Source organism: Crotalus tigris, unplaced genomic scaffold (assembly GCF_016545835.1).
Source record: "Crotalus tigris isolate CLP2741 ecotype Arizona unplaced genomic scaffold, ASM1654583v1 scf7180000024119.3904262, whole genome shotgun sequence".
NCBI classification, from domain to species: domain Eukaryota; kingdom Metazoa; phylum Chordata; class Lepidosauria; order Squamata; family Viperidae; genus Crotalus; species Crotalus tigris.
In genome coordinates, this window is record NW_024100396.1 from 1212637 (window position 1) to 1233759 (window position 21123).

Sequence of the window (21123 nt, forward strand, 5' to 3'; positions counted from 1 at the left end):
TTTTCACTGACAAATACAATCCACAGGTAAATTGATCCCCACAAAGAGATATTTACATGACAGATTCACATGCATTTGCACAATCCTCAGACAACAAGGCCTAAGCAAAATGAACACCACTATTCTCTTCAAGATGTCCATTTTATCACCCTAGTTACACCTGTGTTATACTCACTCACTCACTTACACCTGAAGCTAATGTTTCAAACCTACGCATTGTCTAATTCATTTTCAACTGGAGAAAGGCTGAAATATTGTCTGCCTTGACTCACCACAATATAGCTGTAAGGTACCTTTTTGAGTTATTATTTACAAGACCTGAGGTATTATTTACAATAGCCGCCATGGAGTAGCATCACATATGCTTATTTTCTGTCTCTTCCTTTCTAATTTTCTGTCTCAGCCCTCTCTGACTCATTATGATACCCAACAGGTTTTAAATTAGCATGAGCCATTATTTAGCTGCAAGTCAGAACTGGAAACCCAAGTCAAACCCCAGTTTCCAATTTAAGAGTGAAGCAAGCTCCTGTTTTTTCTCCCAGGTCATAGTTTCTGGGTTGTCCTAACAAGCCATAGTCATTTCCAGTTATCATACAATATTACATGCCAATGTTCTGTCATTGACAGAAGAGAACTGGCTGATGGCCATTCATAGTAGCAAAACATGGTTCAATTACATTGGAATAAGGAGAAATGGGATCCTGTCTTCATATACCCAGAATAAGGTTGCATTTGTCCCAGTTCAATGCTCCAGTGCATAATCGTTTCCATGATTATGAAACCAATAAATGTGTTATGGGTGACTTTTTTTTAAAGTCTCAGTGGAAGGGTCGATGCCTAGACTAAAGAAATAATGGTTTTTTCAGTCAGCAAAAGTAGAATACCTGAGGGAGAAAGGGAAAAAATGAATCATATAAGTTACTTGTCAAAGCCAGAGATAGTAATATTTTTAATTTATATTTATTTATTTGTTTATTTATTCTGTTATTTATTTTAAAAAGTTGCCTGATGCTTATCTGTAAGTCTTGAAAATTCAGATATTTTGGCCTTCATCTCCCAACTGCTCCAGCCAGCTTGGCTGAAGGGAAGAAACTGTGAAGTCCTTCAAAACATCGCTAGTGTCAAAAACATATGGACTGTAAGGACCCACCCCACTTTGCATCTTAAGAAGACAGAACTCTTGGAATATTTCTTCCAAGAGGCATTCTTTATTAAGAGAAAATGGTTGCAAGCATTCTAGACAGGACCTGGGGCCCAAGCCCTATGGTTCAAGATTTTAAGGGGTCCCCAGCAGCCCCACCCCACCCCACTATCCTTCCAGTGACAATCCCAGGCATTACATTTCCACCCTCTTTTTCCTCACTGCTGGCGGAAGGGAGACTTCAGAGGGGAGTTGATGAAAGCTGATGGCCCCTTTTGTTATGGTTAGTCCTTTTGGTGGTATCCACATTCAGTCCCTTTTGAAGTTGTACCGAAGGAAGTGAGGGCCATAAAACCCTTTGTTCAGCCCCCTTCCCCTTCATCGTATGACAGAATCCAGAGAGGACAGAAATGGGGTTTTCCATAGTCGATAACTAGAGATGAAATATAATTGGATTCTGACATGGACATTAAATGTAGAAAAGGAAAAGACAACTGCTAGGCATTTAAAAAAATGTCTCACCAGTGATGATGTACATAAGAATGGAGGCCCAGCCCAAGCTGAAGGATGTGCCAAATACTACTAAACGTTGGGCATATCCTGGGGATCTCCTAAGAATGGTTGTGAACACAGACATGGCAACCAGAATGAGGAAACCTAGAGCCAAAAGAGAAGGAAAAGGAAGTGTGGAATGGGAGTTGAAGAGCAACCTAGAAACCTCACCCATCAACCACGTAGTCAAGGCTGCTAGGAAGCTGGACCTCATTATCTCCAGGAAAAAGAATACCATGGCTGAAACTCATCCACTGATTAATGCTGCAGCCACTGTGGAAAACCTCTTCTGTTCATCAGCTCTTAATTGAGAATTGCCCTGGGACAACAGAACTGAAAGACCACCCAATCTAATTATCCATCAAGCACAGGGCCATCCATATGAGCAAGAGTTATATCATAACAACCAAACAGGAGCTCCAACAACATGTAACCAGCTGGCTTGAACTATCTACCAAGGCCAAGCTATGTCTCACTATTTCTTTCTGGGCTGGAACAGCTGGTCTCTCTCCAGTCTTGTCCCTTTGGGTTGTGACCTTAAAGGTGTGTGTGTGTGTGTGTGTGTGTGTGTGTGTGTGTGTGTGAGAGAGAGAGAGAGAGAGAGAGAGAGAGAGAGAGAGAGAGAGAGAGAGAGAGAGAGAGAGAGAGAGAGAGAGACGGTCTCTTTTGCTCCCTTTTTTTAATTTGTCTGAGCGATTTTGGGAAGCAAGCACTGCCTGAAAAAAATCCCCTTTTGGTTTTAGATAAGCAGTCCAACAGCTGGAATAATTTGAAGAAATACCTGAGTTCACCCTTAGGGCGTCCTTCATGCAAAGCACAGGTTCAGCCCCTGAAGAACGGTGCCTGTATTTACAAAGTCTCTCAAATAAGGGCTGAGAGCTGCTTCTGATTTAAGTTCCAAAAAGATGCACAAACAAAGGCCCTTCCTGAAACTCTATGGAGATTCTCAGTCACTCAGGTCAAGGTTGTCCCAAAGGTGCTTTTTCAGGAGGCAACTGGACTTTCTTGTTTTTTCTTTGAAGATGTTTCACTTCTCATCTAAGAAGCTTCTTCAGCTCTGACTGCATTCCTTTAGAGAGTTCCAAGAAGGCTCCACACCCATTTACGCCACTCAGGTGGCCTTGAGGACACAGAAGAACCACCAAGTGGCTTCAACGACTCTCCAAAAGAAGGCAAATGACCAGCTATCTGGAAGGAGTATAAATCCTTCCCTTCCCCACCATCCAGTCAGAGTTGAAGAAGCTTCTTGGATGAGAAGTGAAACATCTTCCAAGAAAAACAAGAAAGCCCAGTTGCCTCCTGAAAAAACACCTTTGGATTTTGTCCTGAGACTGTGCAGCAGCCACAGAAGTACAAGATACCAAGAAGAGACCCAGCTGCTTTAAAGAGTTGCATACAAAGGCTGTTTTCACACTCTGTACCCACTCAAAAACGCCTTTCGGGAATAAGTCTAAAAGCTTATTACCAACCTGCACTGAAGCTGAAGATGGCGGCTGCCTTTATCACCGATACGTTGTATAGCTTGTTACGTTCAAAAGAGATGCAAATGCAAATCAACCCTATGAAGCCACAGAAAAGGGCCATCAGCAGGAAGGTGCGAGTAACATGGATGTGCAAAGCTGTGCCCAAGAAAAGAAAGAAAACATCAGTGTGTGTGGGTATGTGTAACTGCTGTCAACACTGCTAACACTGGATGTTTTTGCATTGACAACAGATGGAAACGTAGCCATTTTCTTCCTTTCGCTTTTAGAGTTAGATGATGCTGGGGAGGGGGGATGTGAATGAGAGTCCAGCTTGACATAACAACACTGAACCTAGCGTGAGAATCAAGGTTGTTGAAATCAGAGATGATAAAGAATTTGCAGGCTGGGGAGGAAGCCCGCCTTCAAGCTAATTGGGGAATGTGATTTATGACTGTAAATTGGAGGAGGGAATTGTGCTTTGATACTATGTGCCCAGGGGAGGAGAATTCAGTTTTTGGCTTTGATTATGTAAGTGCCAATATTATGTTACTCAAATAAAAGATTTTTTAAAGTAAACAATGCCTCGAGGTTCTTTTGAAGAGTTTCATCTGTTGGAACCATGACAACTACAGCTTCATAACCCTGTTTTTGCACCTCAAGGAGAATTCCAAAAATTCTGCACCATTTAGTAGCAAGTTGCCAAATCTAAATAATAACCCTCATAAAAGGCATGTTAAACCTCCAATACATTTTATGTCCCTCTTTTACTAACACAGCTACAACTTCACATGTTAAAAAAAAAGTCTAAAAATTTCAGTCTGGTTCATCATAATTGCATTTAATAATGAACTAAAGGGCCACCATCAGTGATCTGTTGGACAGTATTACTTGGTCTGTTGGGTGGATGTTTGGGTGGTTTTAGGGGTGGGGAATTGTGGATGGGAGTGTGTTTGGGGATTATGTGTGTGTGACCTGGTCTTTGGGTGTCACGTAAATTTCGTTGTATGTGTATACTGTGCATACACATACAATGACAATAATATTATTCCATTGCTAGCAACCCTTGGATATTAAAAAAAATGCTGAAATAAATGAATCAGAGGGGTCATTGCTCTTGTTATCAAATGTTTAATGGTGAGAATGGAAGTGAGATTTGAATTTTTTTAAAATAGCTGGGTTTTGCCCCATTGCTTAGTACCTAATGTCTACCTAGACATTAATTGGGATGTCAATTCAGAAATTTGGTCCTAATAGGTAGCAGGACCTAGCCAAACTTGTCTGATCTTGAAACTAATAATTGCATGGGGAAATCTGGGCTTGATGTAATGGAATGTGCACCTGCAGGAATAGAAGGGGAATCTTGGTAAAACTGAGCTTCCCCAGAAAGAAGATTGGATTAAAAGACTATGCGGTCCTGAACTGGGGATAGGAGAGGAAGGAAGAGGTTCAGGCTGGCCACAGCCTAAAATCTCTTAGGATATACTTAGTAGATTAGAAGCTTATAGCTTTAATTAGGGAAGATTCTGTCTATTACAGTGGTTCTCAACCTGTGGGTTGGGACCCCATTTGGGGTCGAACGACCATTTCACGGGGGTCGCCAAACAACGCAGTCCGCCATTTTTTCCCCCCTTTCCTTAGCTGTGCTACTCCCTTTTATTCTATTGGCTTTTGAAAGCCAGTAGAATAGACTCTCTTGAATAGAGTCTAATTCTATTGGCTTTCAAAAGCCAATAGGAATTGTCCAGGTTGTCTCTGCCCTGCTGAGCCCGCCAAAAGTTCCATTCTGCAAACGTTGCTGCACCACTTGAGTAGTCCTCGACTTACGACCGGTTGGGGATTGCGGCATTAAAAAGGTTGAGAACCACTGGTCTATTAGGTGCAAGCAAATAAAAGGTTGGGCTCTCTGGGCTTGGTCTGAAAGTAAGAGGCTAGCTTGGAAAATCAGATGGACATCCTGGAAAAAAATACGGGTAAAGGGTTTAATGTTTAACGTTCATTATAAATTCAATTTGTTTATTTTGTTCTGGGCCAGGAAAAGCCACCACCAACGAGCTGGCCCAAGAGTTAACAGGGCAGCTGAAATGGGCCCGAAGGGAACAAAATCTATCTTTTGAGAACTGATTGTAAATTCATCAGCCTCTTATTGCTGAACCCATTTTTTTTCTTCAACCCAGCCTATTTCTCAGAGTTCTTTATGCGGGCACAAATGGGAGAAGTGAGCATTATACAGGTAGTCCTCCATTTACAACAGTAAATTTAGTGACCGTTCAAAGTTACAACAGCACTGGAAAAAAAGTGACTTATGACCATTTTTCACACTTACAACCGCACGTGGTCAAAATTTAGATCCTTGGCAACGAGTTCATATTTATGACCATGGAAGTGTCCCGGGGTCACATGATTCCCCTTCTGAGACCTTCTGACAAGCAAAGTCAATGGGGAAGCCAGATTCACTTAACAACGTTGTTACTAACTTAACAAATGCAATGATTCACTTAACAACTGTGGCAAGAAAAGTCATAAAATGGGGCAAACTTACTTAACAAATGTTTCGCTTAGCAACATAAATTTTGGACTCAGTTGAGGTCATCAACTGAGGACTACCTGTATTTACTGCTTTTATTTCCTAGAGGGAAGGCAGAATATAAACTGAACGAACGGATATTTTTTAAGACATTACAAGATGGAGTGGAGAGATCGTACCTAAGAGATTAAACTGGTACAGGTTGCATTTTGGAGCTAAGCAGATGTTCCAGAGTCCACTATGAACCATGCCTCTGTGAGTTGTCTCCAGTACCCAGTAAGACGTACTCAAGGACATATATTCCAACAGCAGACTTCCAGCTGAGCAAATGCCACTGCTGATCTTCAGGGGTTGAGTCAAGAAAGACAAATTTATCTCTAAACTGGTGACACTGGTTAACGAAACTGCAGTGGAAGGGATTTCTCTAGATGGAGGATGAAGAAAAAGACTGTAAATTGAGAGTCATTATGATTGTTTCTAATTTATTTTTTAATTCCCGATGAATGGTCATTTGGAGGAAAGTCCTGGGGCTGGTAAAACATGCAAGGATCTCAGATTGTAGTCCTAGGACCTAGGCTGTACTGGAAACATTTCTCTGAGATTTCTTGTTCCACGTGTTCCCTCACTTAGGAGTAAAATGACCCAGTAGGATTTTCCAAAGCACCAGAAGGCAAGACAAGAAGCCATGGATGGAAACTAATCAAGTGAAGCAACCTGGAATTAAGGAGAAACTTCCTAACAGTGAGAACAATTAACCAGTGGAACAGCTTCCCTTGAGAAGGTGCTTCATCACTGGAGGTTTTTAAGAAAAGACTGGACAGCCACCTGTCTGAAATGGTATAGGGTCTCCTGCTTGAGCAGGGGGTTGGACTAGAAGACCTCCAAGGTCCCTTCCAGCTCTATTTTGATTGATTTTCATTGATGGAATTGTGAGGCTTCTCCTTGGAAGGCTGGATTGGAAAAAGCCATCAGGCAGACAAGAATCCAGCAACTTTTGATCAGGATTTTTTGTCATGGAAAAATCAAGAAGCCATTCTGAAACGCTTCCAGCAACTGCTTTTTATCAAATTTTATCTGGTTATAGTGAAATTGAATATATTTTTTGTGCATCTTTTTTTTTTCTTTCCAAGCTATGCAACTGACTGGATGGGTCTCTATTGATTTCCATCTTATCTGTTTAATAATAGCCAGGTCTAATATTGGGTTGTTTACTTCTGACCATCTGACAGTCAACTTTCAACAAAATATGAGATCATTGCATTTTTAGCTATAAATGGACACATAAGACCTCGTGATTAAAGATGGCCAGGGACTTAAATATGGCTCCTTTTTATCCCTCTGAAGCCTTCTTAGTTTCCCCTGCTTCCATTAAATTCCAAGAGAAGAATTTTAGTTCTGGTGTAAGCATCTCACCAATGCTGATGGGCCTCAGAGAAACAAAGCAAGACCACATCTGTTTAGGGCTTGAATGGGTGGGATTCCTGACCCAAAAAAAATGATATGAGGAAAAATCAGGGTGGAAAATACCATTGACCAGATGCTGAGGACCCATTCAAATTTGGTACCATCTCTGATTTTATTGCACAAATTTCTTGGAAATTATCTTCTTTTTTAGGTTTCTAGAAACTGCATCTTTGTAGAGTGAGGTACATCCTGGCACTCATACAGATGAGGGGAGGAAAACAATAGCTAAGCATCTGTTTGGTTCAGTCCAGACTGGCTGGGGGATTCTGGGAGTTGAAGTCCACACTTTTTCCAGTTGCCAAAGTTGAGAAACTCTGTATGGCTGGTGCTAAGTTGGTTGATCAATGTATTTACTTCTCATCTTCTCCAAATCTATCTAAAATAACTCCATTTAAAAACAAATTTTATTGATCATGAAGCCTGTAGATGTTAACCAATCTAATAATTTGAATTACAATTGAACAAACATTAAATCAAACTATATGCCAGGGGTTCCCAACCGGGAGTGCTCACAACCCCTGGGGGTGCGAGATGATATTCTAGGTAATGCAAAAACCTGGGGTTTTCAAAATTATAGTGTATATGTATAATTCATTGCCGTTATTTCAAACTTTTGTAAGGGGTGGGAAAATATATCAGAAGCGTTCTAGGGGTGCGGGATATAGAAAAGGTTGAGAGCCGCTGCTATATGCACATTTATCCTTTCTTTACACTTGAAAGTTGCTTCTTCTTTATAATAATTAACTGAACTAATTTTTGTGAACAGAATTCAACTACACACAACCTCTAACTTTTCAAATGGGAATATGAAAATCTGCAAAAAAAATTAATTACAAATGCAGCAATTTGTTATTTCCATGGATGTTTTATGGGGCAATCTAAGAACCACCATTATACTTTCCTCATGTTGTTATACGAATGGGGGGGGGGAGGGCAAAATTCAGGTCAAGATGTCCAGTTCTTTTTTTTTAAAGGCCTTACCCCTTTCTCCCTCCCACAACAGGTCCAACAGCCACACCTTTCTGCCATTAGGAGTAGCTTCTCTCCAATGGAAGCAAGGATGGAGAAACAGCAACCTCTTTTGAAATCAACTTGGTTGCCCTGGCTACCACCACAGGTTTCTAGACTACCAATGGAATCTGCACTTCTGACCAATGAGGATTCTGGCCAATTAGATTGATGTTGTCCAATAAGGGAAAGAATGTTTTGTTTTTGACTGTAATTTAAATGTTATAAACTTCCTTGTGAAGAAACTGAAGTGCAAGGAGAAGGAAGAACTGAAAACTGATTCAACAGTTTTATATCCATTTCCTTACAAAGAAACTTCTGAACTGGCATAAAACCTCTGGAAGTTGCTAAATTAATCCCCCCCCCATCCAGTATCTATCTTCTATCTCTTCTCTATCGGTAATCTATTATCTATATATCTGTCAAATCTCTGTATCCATCCATCCATATCTATCTATCCCTACATATACTGTGTGTTTCTATCTTTATCTCTCTTGCTATCATCTATCTAATCATTGAGTTTTTAATTGTTTTAGGTTAACTACAAATGAAATACAGTAGCTAAATAAATAGCTACGCAAAGAGAACTGATCTCATAAAAATAAAATATTGCTCCATTAGGTAGGGAGAGGATCTCATATTTGATTTCCCCAGTGTCGTCTTTTGATCGTGCTGCTTTGATCATGCTAGTTTGTTTGGATAAATAAAATTAGGTAAATAAAATTGAACCTTAAGTTTTATTGGCTTTCTTGAAATGTCCACCATGACAACTCTGCTCAAGTTCAGGGCTTTTCAACCTTTTCACCCATTGTACCACTTTTAGGATATGGCAACATCCGAGTACCACCAGTCGCCTAGCAAGGGGTCAAAAACTTGATGACCCAAAAAAAAAGAAAAAAGTGATAAAGTACAGGTAGTCCTCAACTTACAACAGTACACTTAGTGACTGTTTGAAGTTACAATGGCACTGAAAAAAGTGCTCAAGCCACAGTCGAGCAAGACACCTGCCTGCCCGCCTGGCGGCGCTCTTCCTCCTGTCCGAGGTTTTCATTGTTGTGAGCATTTCTGTTGAGGATTGGCGGGGGGGGGTGTGCGGGGTGTTTGGTTTTTATTTCCCCCGTCTGCTGGGTGGTTGCAGCAGGTTTTGGTCACTTCACATGACCTTGGGACACTGTGACCGTCATAAATATGAATCAGTTGCCAAGCAGCTGGATGTAAATCACAAGACCCTGGAGATGCTGCAACATTCCAGCTGATCGGTGCTTCCTCAGTGCCAGGATCAGTGCTGCTTTCCAGCTGATTGGTGCTTCTTCTGGGCTCAGCAGAAGTGCCAGGATCAGCGCCAAGGTCAAGCTGGAGCCTGGCACTAATCCTGGTGCTTCCACTGAGCCCTGACAGCCCCAAAGAAGCGCTGATCAGCTGGAAAGCGGCACTGATCCTGGCGCTTCCACTGAGCCCTGACAGCCCTGCAGCTCCAGCCATCTCTCGCTCAGGCTTGTGCGGTGATGCCACCGGTTCAGCTCATTCCCCTCCCCCGCTACTTTTCTAGGATGGTCGTGTACCACCTGCCAGGTGCCAATGTACTACAGGTGGTACCCGTACCACTAGTTGAAAAGCCCTGCTCAAGTTTAAATAAATGTGCCCATGTCTTGTATATTAAAGAGAAACAGCCCATCTTCCTAACACAATGCCAACTTTATTGCAACAAGTGACAAGTTATCAGAAACAAATTCACATCTTCCCCAGCCTAGGGGAAACAATATTTTACTATAAAATATTCCAAATCACCGCTGATGCTTTTCTTGGGTTTTAAAACCCCCACTCACCATACAAGGTATACAAAAATGTTTTTAAAGCTTTCTAAACAACTTTAATCTAACAGTCATGAACACAAACAGCAAGATTAATGCATTTAGATATATTAGACAGAGATCATGATTAAAATAACATATCCATCTGTGTGCAAAGAAAAAAAGTATGGATGTCCTTTGCTAACCATTTCTCCCATGCACTGAAATGATACGATCTTTGAAATTATGTAGTCTGTAGCTTGAGATTTGCACGGTTTCAAGCTTCTGTGCTTAAGCTGATAGATGTAATATGGGTTAATCTCTGGATTCAAACCAGATAAGACTGCAGTTTAAAAGTCATGGATCATTTCTACAGAATCCACAATGGGCATTTTGTAGAAGTCACCCATAGATGTGGGTCAGTAGGATGTGTGCATGGAGTCAGTAGGATGCTTCTAGTCTAACAAATTGCCAAATTAAAAATCCCAGCCGTGATGGTTAACACAAGCTGAAGTAGCTTTTCATTGGTGTTATCTATTAGAGCACCCAGACTAAGGATAAATGATGCCACTAACGTGATTCACCATTCCTTTTTACATTCTCTTCAAATAACAAGATTAACTGGTTGAATATGGGTTGTGTTTGCTGGATGATATGCCCATAATCTAGCCCATTTTGGAAGGGCAGCAGGTGTATCTGCATGTCAGAAGAACCTTGTTCCATGAAGAAAAGGATAACACAGGTTGTGAATAATCCGTAAAAACAAGACATAATAATCACAACCTACCTACACTGGAATCAAACTTGTACCTTAACCAATTAAACAGCTCTGAACTTCCAGAATTGGAAACTCTTGGGAGAAATTTCCTCTGAGATCCCAAGTCTATAAACTAAACAGTATCCTCCTTTTCTCCTCCTAGCTAACCTCCCATTAATAATCTACTCCAAGAGTTTTAATTCTCCATCAGATGCACTCTTTGTAGCCTCCTCCTCCTCTTCCGGTTTAGATTTCTCTGCATCTATATTGATGGTCAGATCTGCAGAACATTCCGAACTTGACTTCTCTGGGACATCAGAATAAAGGCTCTGGAGATAATGGACAAATCTGCCATTCTTCCTCCAGTTGGAGTCAGATGCGGTGGGTTCCATCTCAGTAGGTGTAGCTGCCTGGTCTTGGGAAACTGACTTGGGAAACTGAGGAGAGCTCTCCAGTATCTGTTTGGGTAGATCAGTAGATGAAGCAGATTCTACACCATAACTATCTCCTGCTTCGGAAGTGTTCATTTCTTTGCTCTGAAGGGAAGAACACTCAGGAGCACTGGAAGTTTCTTGGGTACTCTTATACTCTGCCTCCCAATCTTCTCTTTTATCCTGGCCAGTTGTACTGGTCATCTGAGCAGCTGCAGTATTATCTATGAAGCTGGCCAGATCTTGTGGCCCTTGGTTCTTCTGCCATTCAATCTGGGCATGGGTCAAATACCTTTGGCCTTTGGAGCCATCGCACATCTCTGGCCAACAATTTCCATCTCGCTTCTGCTTAATGTTCAGAGAAGGTTCTCCAAATGACGTGGCTTCCCTTTTCCTATTCAGTGAGCCTGAAGACCAAGGAGTTGACTCAGCCAGGCTTTCCCTGGGGTTGCTCCAAGGCTTCCTGGAATCCCCCTGCTTCCCTTGCCAGCTGTCCCCTTTCCGATACCTCCCACCTTCATCTCTCTGCCTCTCCTTCCATCCCAATGGGGACTGGGATCGTTTCCATCCCCTTGCCGGGTCTGCTTGAGTGGATCCAGACCAGTTCTTCCCGTCGTCCCATTGCGCAGCCCTGATCCGTTGGTTATTCTGTCTGTCTGGGATTCCAGTGTTCAATCGGCCATCAGAGTAACAGTTTCTATAAACTGTTTCATCACGAGGAGGTACACGAGGGCACCAGGCGTAAGGAGCACTACCAGCAGCCTTGTGACAGGTGGGGCGGCAGCTGGCACAGCAGCTCCCAGCTTGTAAAGCAACTGGGCCATGACAGGCAGGGATAGATCCTTGCCCATTCTGAATAGGTAAGGGGGCCAGGGCATTCTGTGCCCCTTTAGCAGCACTGTTAAGCAAGAAATAGAGGACATCTAAGCGTACGGGCACCGTTAAGGAGGACAGATTGCTTGACGATGTCACGTGTCCCAAGGAGTTAGGATGCTCAGAAGCTCCAGATGCAGACATTTCCTTGGAGGATGACCCAGATGGCATCAGGATTAGCCTTGTCTCAGGGGTCTCACCACGAACAGGCTGCTGATTCCCAGCCATAGGACCTTCTCCGTGATTCTAAAGCCACCAGGACACACAAAGACTATAGGAAAAAGGAGAATACAACATCAATGGTCAAGAAAACTATTTACTCCTTCAACATCTTTTCAATATGTTTGAAAAAACAAGTTTTTTTGTGGTCTACAGAGGAAAAAGTCTTCTGAATAAATCTATACATCATGTTCTCGCCATCTCCCACAGGAAACACACAACGGCAGACTCTAACCATCAGACACCTCAAAACAAATAACTTTAGGAAATGGAAATAACTTAGTCACTACATGGTTTATAAACTATTCTTCTCTTTCTCCCCTTCCCGCTATTACAGGTAGTCCTCAATTTACAACAGTTCATTTAGTGACCGTTCAGTTACAAAAGCACTGAAAAAACTGACTTATGACCATTTTTCACACAACTGTTGCGGCATCCTCATGGTCTTGTGATCAAAATTCAGATGCTTGGCAACTGACTCATCTTTATGACGGTTGCAGTGCCTGGGGGTCACGTGCTCCCCTTTTGCGACCTTCCAACAAACAAAGTCCACAGGGAAAGCAGATTCACAACCCTTTACAAATTTAAGAACTGCAGTGATTCACTTAACAACTGGGTGAGAAAAGTCGTAAAACAGGGCAAAACTCACTTAACCAATTTCTCACTTAGCCACATCCATTTGGGGCTCAATTTCTAAGTTGAGGATTATGTATAGTTTCCCCAAAGACAGCAGCTTTTTTTTTTTTTTACCTCCCAAAAGTATCTTCAAGAAGGATGGATTTGGGCGAGAAAAAACTTCCTGCTTCAAATTCTGAAAAGTTGCTTCCAGTTCGTGTTGACAATAATGACACTATTTCTTGCTCTCCTTCTCTTTTCCACGTTTATTCTGAAAAGAAGTATCATTATAAGTAGATAGATATATGTAGGAAGAATGTTTGGCCTAGAATTTATACTGCATGTCCTTCGAAGAGTCACTGCTCATTCTTTAGAAAAAAAATGGGGTTGCATAATAATAATAATAATAATAATAATAATAATAATAATAATAATAATAATAATAATAATAAGTTGGAAGGGACCTTAGAAGTCATCAAGTCCAACCCCCTGCTCAGGCAGGTAACCCTATACCATTTCGGACAAATGGCTGTCCAGTTTCTTCTTAAAAACTTCCAGTGCTGGAGCATTCACTGCTTCTGGAGGCAGGTTGTTCCACTGGTTAATTGTTCTAACTGTCAGGAAGTTTCTCCTTAGTTCTAGGTTGCTTCTCTCCTTGATGAGTTTCCATCCATTGCTTCTTGTCCTGCCTTCAGGCGCTTTGGAGAATAGCTTCACTCCCTCTTCTTTGGGGCAGCCCCTGAGATATTGGAACACTGCTATCATGTCCCCCCTTGTCCTTGTCTTTGTTAAACTAGACATACCCAATTCCAGCAACTTGTGTTTAACAGAGTTCAACACAAGTCTTTGAAAAGAGACTGGCCAGGTTCATACAACAGGTTGAAAAAAATTGTGGGTGCATTAGCCCAGTGTGGTAAACTTAGATTTTAAGTTTGTTTGCATTTTGGACAGTCCCAAACCTTTTGTCTAATGATGGTGAAGGGTTCTGTAACGGGAACGAAAATAAATTGTTTAGCCTAACTATTGCTATTGTAATCAGCATTTGCACCAGGGATAAATGTCATGCAAGCGTGGGAAAACATGTACATGGATGGGATGTACTGGAAGAGGGAATAAGGGAGTGTACAGGAATGATTGATGTCTTTCTTATGATTTAATGGCTGTTGTCTGATTTTCATTGGCTAACAAGGTTTCTAAAGAAATGCTACTAACTCTCTAAGGTGTGGCACTTCTGAACGCAACGCTACCAGTATTCAGATTGTGTTCGCACACCTAGGACTTATTTCGATCCAAAATAAAATGCTGTTTCCTCAAGAAGCTTGTTTGAGTTGCCTGATTAGACTTTTAACGGTATCTCAAATTTAAGTAAGGGCCAGGGACCTTACAATGGCTTGAGAATTTTGGTGGGGGGCCTCTGGGAGTTGAAATCCACACATCTTCAAAGTTGCCAGGTTTGAAAACACTGGCCTAGCCTGCAATTCAGAAGGTTAACACAGAATACATGTTTTGTGGCCAGGTAAGCATATTACGCAAATTCAAAATCACGTTTGTACTTTTCATGTGCTTCTGGAGATCATCCATCAGCTTTTTTTATTAAGAGAGAGAAGTTAACAACATTCTAAGGTATATTTTTAGCCTATTCTAGATTCAACAGGGTCGTAGTCATGTTCTGTGAAATGAATAGGAACCAGTTGTAAACTGATGGTAGAAACCCAGCACTGTTATTTACTGAGAAGGCCAACTACATGTAGTTAACTTATTATGTAGTTAACCCAAAAACTCCGTATCTGCTCCAGTTAAGGACAGTCTCTGGGGAGAGCTATCAAGTCCTAAGAATCAGCATTATTTTTTCCCTTTCCTACCCCACCTCATATCTTCCTTATACTGCACTTTCTAAGATCAGTTGAACTACAGCCATGATCCCCAGCCAAAGCTTAAGGCAATGCATATAATACAGCTTAAACCAGTTTGGGGAGAGGCGGATCTTTTACGCATCGGGGGAGTTTCCCCCCCCCCCAACAGCGGGACGGGAAGGGCTCTTCCAATCCCCTTGGCGGTGACACGGGCCGAGGGCGGGGGAAAAGAAATTTCTCACGCTCTCCACTTTTAGTCAATCTGGTCACGCGTGGGCTTTTCCTGGCTCTTTCCAGAGCGAGCGAGCAACCTCGATTTGGTCTCAAGGAAAACGCACAAGACTGGAATAGGGGCGTGTCTAGAGAAAGGGGCGGGTGGAATGCTAATAGAGCAAGAAATTTATAGGAGCGAGAAAAAAAAAAGAACGTTTTTTTTTTTTTTGCTGCATTTTTCACACGCTTTCGTTTTCTCTTTGTCTTTCTCCGTCACCGCGAGATCCTTCTTCCTCCCTCCAGGGTTGCCAGTGCTGGGTTTTTAAAGTCAAGGTATGTCCATGGAGATTCTCAGTCCTCCAGGTCATAGTTATCCCACAGGTGCCTTTTTTTTCACGAAGCAACTGGACTTCGTTTTTTCTTTTGAAGACGTTTCGCTTCTCATCCAAGGAGCTTCTTCAGCTCCGTTCCCCGCCCTCCAGTCAGAGCCGAAGAAACTCCTTGGATGAGAAGCGAAACGTCTTCCGAGAAAAAAACAAAACGCCCAGTTGCCTCGTGGGAATAATAAACTCAAGATAGTTTTATTTTACAATTTAACGAAGCCTACCTTTTTCTACGCGTGACGTTATAGCGCATGCACTCAAATAGGCAGCAATCATTTAGTTTCACAACTGATTGTACCTTTTTGTTGTTGTTGTTGTTATTGGGAGTCGGGGAGGTGGGGTTGCGCAGAATCTGCTTTTGAGTTCGCTATCCTGGGAGGAAACCCCCGCTGGCAATCCTGCGGGAGGTTAAGCAATTTGGTTTAAAACAGATCTGTTGAGTGTTTGGGGGGATGGCGTGTACAATCTAGGTTTATTTGAGCGTAAAATCATGGCTTTCTGGCAGCCCTTCTTCCCCCCCCCCACGGGGCTGTCCCGCATAAATGGAACTCGCGTGGGCGCGCGTGGTTTTCGGAGTGAAGCGGACACAGGTCCTGGCTGGCGCTGAATAGATGCCCATTAGGAAGGTTGACCTGTGCTTTAGGTCCACCCAAAGTCTTATAATCTGCACGTTTCGTTCAATAGGTTTTATTATTATTATTATTATTATTATTATTATTATTATTATTATTATTATTATTATTATTATTATTATTATTATTAATTATCGATCATCGCACAGTCAGCCAGATGTTCAGACTGGATTTGGCATTTTGTCTACCTATCGAGTCCTTACCCAGGACCTGGGATAGGCAGATGTGGATGTTTGATGGTATTACAGATATCGTCGCAGGATGGAAGCAGTTCCTAGTAAGGCCGCCTTTTGCAATTGACTAATAGCGAATTTGTCAATGCCAATGGTGTTCAAGTGGTGCTCCAGTTGTTTTGGGATTGCACCCAAGGAGCCTATTACTATTGGTACTACCCTTGCTTGCTTTTGCCACAGTCTTTCTATTTCTATTTGTAGGTCTTTGTATTTTGTTATCTTCTCCAGTTCTTTCTCTTCTATTCTGCTGTCTCCAGGCACTGCCACGTCCACTATCCAGACTTTTTTGTCTTTCTTATCGACAATTGTTAAGTCTGGGGTGTTATGTTGCAGGTGCTTGTCTGTTTGAATTCTGAAGTCCCAGAGCAGTTTAATTTTATCATTTTCTATGACTTTCTCTATTTTATGATCCCACCAGTTTTTGCTTACAGGCAAATGATATTTTTTGCAGATCTTCCAATGCACCATTGTTGCTACTTTGTCATGCCGCTGCTTGTAATCAGTCTGTGCAATCTTCTTGCAACAGCTTACCAAGTGGTCCACTGTTTCTTCAGCTTCTTTGCATAGGCGGCACTTACGGTCTGTTGCTGTCTTCTCAATTTTGACTTTGTATGCATTTGTCCTTAAGGCTTGGTCTTGTGCAGCCAGAATTAGTCCCTCGGTCTCTTTCTTCAATTTTCCTGCTCTTAGCCATTGCCAGGTTTTATTATTATCTGCTTTCCCAGCTATTTTTTTCATGTATTGGCCATGTAGTGCTTTGTCTTCCCATGCCTCTATTCTGTTCTTCATTTGGTCTTTCTTGTAGGCCAGTTTGGTCTCTCCAGTAGTTAGTAAGCCTTCCTGATATACTATTTTCAGGGCATCTTCATCATTGTTCTTCAGATATTCTTCCAAAGCCATTTTTTCTTCTTCAACCATCTGATGTACTTGTAGCATTCCACGCCCACCTATTTGCCTTGGTAGATAAAGTCTATCAATGTCACTGCGTGGATGAAGGGCATGATTCATTGTCATTATTTTTCTGGTCTGCCTATCCATTGCTTTTAGTTCTGCTTGAGTCCAGTCCACTATTCCAGCTGTGTACCTAATGACTGGGATTGCCCAGGTGTTGATTGCCTTTATGGTATTTCCTCCATTGAGTTTGGACTTTAAGATCTTCTTCACTCTCTTGATGTATTCACCTCTAATCTTTTTCTTGACTTCAGTGTGCTTGATGTTGTCAGCTTGAAGGATACCCAAGTATTTGTAGTACTCTTCCTCATCCAGATTCTTAATGTTATTTTCGTGGGGCATCTTGATTCCTTCAGTTTTCATTATTTTTCCTTGTTTGATAGTAAGTGTGGCACATTTGTCCAAGCCAAACTCCATTACAATATCTTGGCTATATATACGGACAGTGTTGAGCAGCGATTCTATTTCAGATGATGTTTTTCCATACAGCTTCAGATCATCCATGTAGAGGAGGTGGGATAGTCTAGCAGATGTTTTTGATGTTTGATAGCCATGTCCTGAGTTATTCAGTATTGTTGACAGAGGAAACAGTGCAATAACAAATAGTAATGGTGATAATGAATCTCCTTGAAATATTCCTCTCTTGATATTAACCTCTCCCAGCCTCTCACCATTGATCTGCAACTGTGTCTTCCATTGTGCCATCGATCTTTGCACAAATTTTCTGATGTTTCTACTGACTCCTGTTATTTCTAGGCACTTTATTATCCAATCATGTGGCAGAGAGTCAAATGCCTTTTTGTAGTCAATCCATGCTACATTCAGGTTGGTCTTCCTTCTCTTGCAGTTTTCCAAGATCATTTTGTCTATTAGGAGTTGATCTTTTGTTCCTCTGCTGTTGGGGCGGTTTCCTTTCTGCTCAGGTGGAAAGAGATTGTTTTCAACTAGATGCTGTTGCACTGCATCAGCTACTACACCAGTTAGTAATTTGAAAGTTGTTGGTAAGCAGGTAATTGGCCTGTAGTTACCTGGTGTTGCCCCTTTTGCTGGATTTTTCATTATTAGGTAGGTTTTCCCAGTTGTTAGCCACTTTTCAATTTCTCCTCCTTGTAGTATATTGTTGAATTGCTTGGCAATGAGTGGGTGTATAACAGTTAGATGTTTCAACCAAAACCCATGCAGTTCATCTTCACCTGGTGCTGACCAATTTTTGATTTTCTTTGCTCTTTTTTCTACCATTTTTGTTGTTATTGCTAGTTCTTTCATTTCAACTTCTGTTTTATTTGCATCCACCTCTTTTAACCAAGCCGCATCCTTGTTGTATTTCTTTGGGTTATCCCATATCTGCTTCCAGAACTGCACTGTTTCTTCTTGTCAGGTACTGACTGATTCCTTGCAGTTTCTCCATTGATGGATTGGTAGAAACGTTTCTGATTGGATTGAAATTGGAGGTTCTGCCTATAGTTTGCAATTCGAGCTTCATATCTACTGATTTTCCTGGCTATAGCTGTTATTTGTTGCTTTATTATTTCCAGTGCTTCCTTGATCTTCCTTGTTTCTAAGTGGTATTTCTTGATTAGGTATTCTTTGGTCTTCTTGTTCTTCAGCTTCTTTTCTTTCATCTGTTCTAGCTTGCTTGCATGTGATCTTAACTTGCTGATCTTATTTTCTAGTCTAACCTTCCATTTTTCTGGTGCACTGTTTGTTTGTTTTTCTTCTTTGTTGATTTTGCATCCCAGGTATTCTGTTATAACTGCAGCTGTGCTGTACATTAGTTGGTTTGTTTCTTGCAGTGAATTGGTGCTTATACTTGATATTGCAATATTTGCATCTTTTAATGCTTGTGCTAGCTGTTTCTTTGGAACAAGCTTCAATGCAGGTAGCCTTATTCTGTTGTTTTTGTGCTGTTCTAGATGCTCAGTTATTCTTTGTTTCAATTCTTTTATTTCTTTAGTTAGAGGGTTTTGTTCTTCCTGAGGAAGAGGTGCCTGGTTTCCAAATGAGAACAGTTGTATATCTCTGCTAGATTCCTTCACTGCCAACTCCCCCTGGTTTGCCTCTACATTCTGAATTACTTCTGGTAAGGCTTTGATTTCTTTGCCCTGGGTAAACCTTTGCAGTTCGTCCAATTCTGTTTCTGTGAATACTTTATTTCGTGTTATAAATCGGCGTTGATCTGCTAGTCTCTGTTCTGTTATTTCTGATTCTGGATGTTGTTCTTTCCAGAACTGGTGCATTCGTTTTAGATATCCTCTTCTTGTTGGACTTGATCTGTAGTAACAGATCATTATTTCTTTGTTTTCCATCACTGTGTATCTGCGACGGGTAAACACCTTTTCTTCCAGTAGTTCTGCAGCTGCTGGCCCTGGTTGCTCAGCCAATAAATAATAATAATTATTATTATTATGGATCATCGCACAGTCAGCCAGATGTTCAGACTGGATTTGGCATTTTGTCTACCTATCGAGTCCTTACCCAGGACCTGGGATAGGCAGATGTGGATGTTTGATGGTATTACAGATATCGTCGCAGGATGGAAGCAGTTCCTAGTAGGCCGCCTTTTGCAATTGACTAATAGCGAATTTGTCAATGCCAATGGTGTTCAAGTGGTGCTCCAGTTGTTTTGGGATTGCACCCAAGGAGCCTATCACTATTGGTACTACTCTTGCTTGCTTTTGCTACAGTCTTTCTATTTCTATTTGTAGGTCTTTGTATTTTGTTATCTTCCCCAGTTCTTTCTCTTCTATTCTGCTGTCTCCAGGCACTGCCACGCCCACTATCCAGACTTTTTTGTCTTTCTTATCGACAATTGTTACTTCCGGGGTGTTATGTTGCAGGTACTTGTCTGTTTGAATTCTGAAGTCCCTTAGCAGTTTAATTTTATCATTTTCTATGGCTTTCTCTATTTTATGATCCCACCAGTTTTTGCTTACAGGCAAATGATATTTTTTGCAGATCTTCCAATGCACCATTATTATTACTATTATTATTATCAATCATCGCACAGTCAGCCAGATGTTCAGACTGGATTTGGCATTTTGTCTACCTATCGAGTCCTTACCCAGGACCTGGGATAGGCAGATGTGGATGTTTGATGGTATTACAGGTATCGTCGCAGGATGGAAGCAGTTCCTAATAAGGCCGCCTTTTGCAATTGACTAATAGCGAATTTGTCAATGCCAATGGTGTTCAAGTGGTGCTCCAGTTGTTTTGGGATTGCACCCAAGGAGCCTATTACTATTGGTACTACCCTTGCTTGCTTTTGCCACAGTCTTTCTATTTCTATTTGTAGGTCTTTGTATTTTGTTATCTTCTCCAGTTCTTTCTCGTCTATTCTGCTGTCTCCAGGCACTGCCACGTCCACTATCCAGACTTTTTTGTCTTTCTTATCGACAATTGTTAAGTCTGGGGTGTTATGTTGCAGGTGCTTGTCTGTTTGAATTCTGAAGTCCCAGAGCAGTTTAATTTTATCATTTTCTATGACTTTCTCTATTTTATGATCCCACCAGTTTTTGCTTACAGGCAAATGATATTTTTTGCAGATCTTCCAATGCACCATTGTTGCTACTTCCAATGCACCATTGTTGCTTCTTCTTCTCCTTCTCCTTCTCCTTCTCCTTCTCCTTCTCCTTCTCCTTCTTCTTCTTCTTCTTAATATTATTATTACTACTATTGGCAGATATTTGGAGGGGACGGCTTTTTTAGACAAAAAAAACAAACAAACGTTGAAGCTTAGGCTCCTTAAAACTTGCAGAAATAAGATGGACAGATTAACTATGAGGTTGAAAGACAAAGAAGATACAGACTACTATCAAATTTGGAATTTATTTTATTCTTGGTTAGAGAAAAGAATGAAGGATTAGGAATTGAACATGTATTAGCTTAGCAAACTCCAGACAACTTGTTGATTGGAAAAATTAACATATGTTGATAAAAAAAAATAATAAAAAAGTTGCAGAAATGACTGAAAAGCAAATTTGTGCTGATGGAAATCTTTTTTTTTTTCCTCTGAGATGGACGA

General features: G+C 41.3%; 2 protein-coding genes across 2 annotated transcripts; both read right to left on the minus strand.

Moving 5' to 3' along the window:
• Window positions 1-496: 496 nt before the first annotated feature.
• On the minus strand, window positions 497-8173 carry LOC120298714 (protein NKG7-like). Its single transcript, XM_039322698.1, has 5 exons — window positions 8163-8173; window positions 5860-6104; window positions 3163-3312; window positions 1664-1798; window positions 497-884 (listed from the first exon to the last, which is right to left on the minus strand). Exons 1-5 carry the CDS (start codon window positions 8171-8173, stop codon window positions 838-840), a joined length of 588 nt encoding a protein of 195 aa, XP_039178632.1. The 3' UTR covers window positions 497-837.
• A 1714-nt stretch (window positions 8174-9887) lies between these two features.
• On the minus strand, window positions 9888-15031 carry LOC120298729. The gene is made up of 3 exons (XM_039322720.1): window positions 14933-15031; window positions 12973-13108; window positions 9888-12274 (listed from the first exon to the last, which is right to left on the minus strand). Exon 3 carries the CDS (start codon window positions 12229-12231, stop codon window positions 10882-10884), a length of 1350 nt encoding a protein of 449 aa, XP_039178654.1. The 5' UTR covers window positions 12232-12274; window positions 12973-13108; window positions 14933-15031; the 3' UTR covers window positions 9888-10881.
• Between the last annotated feature and the right edge of the window lie 6092 nt (window positions 15032-21123).

Coding starts and splice junctions, on each gene's coding strand:
- LOC120298729 (XM_039322720.1), bottom strand. CDS start 12,231: ATGGCTGGGAATCAGCAGCCTGTTCGTGGTGAGACCCCTGAGACAAGG.
- LOC120298714 (XM_039322698.1), bottom strand. Junction 3,313..5,859: donor GTACCAGTTTAATCTCTTAG/GTACGATCTCTC, acceptor TCTTGGGCACAG/CTTTGCACATCCATGTTACT. Junction 1,799..3,162: donor CATCTTCAGCTTCAGTGCAG/GTTGGTAATAAG, acceptor TTTTGGCTCTAG/GTTTCCTCATTCTGGTTGCC.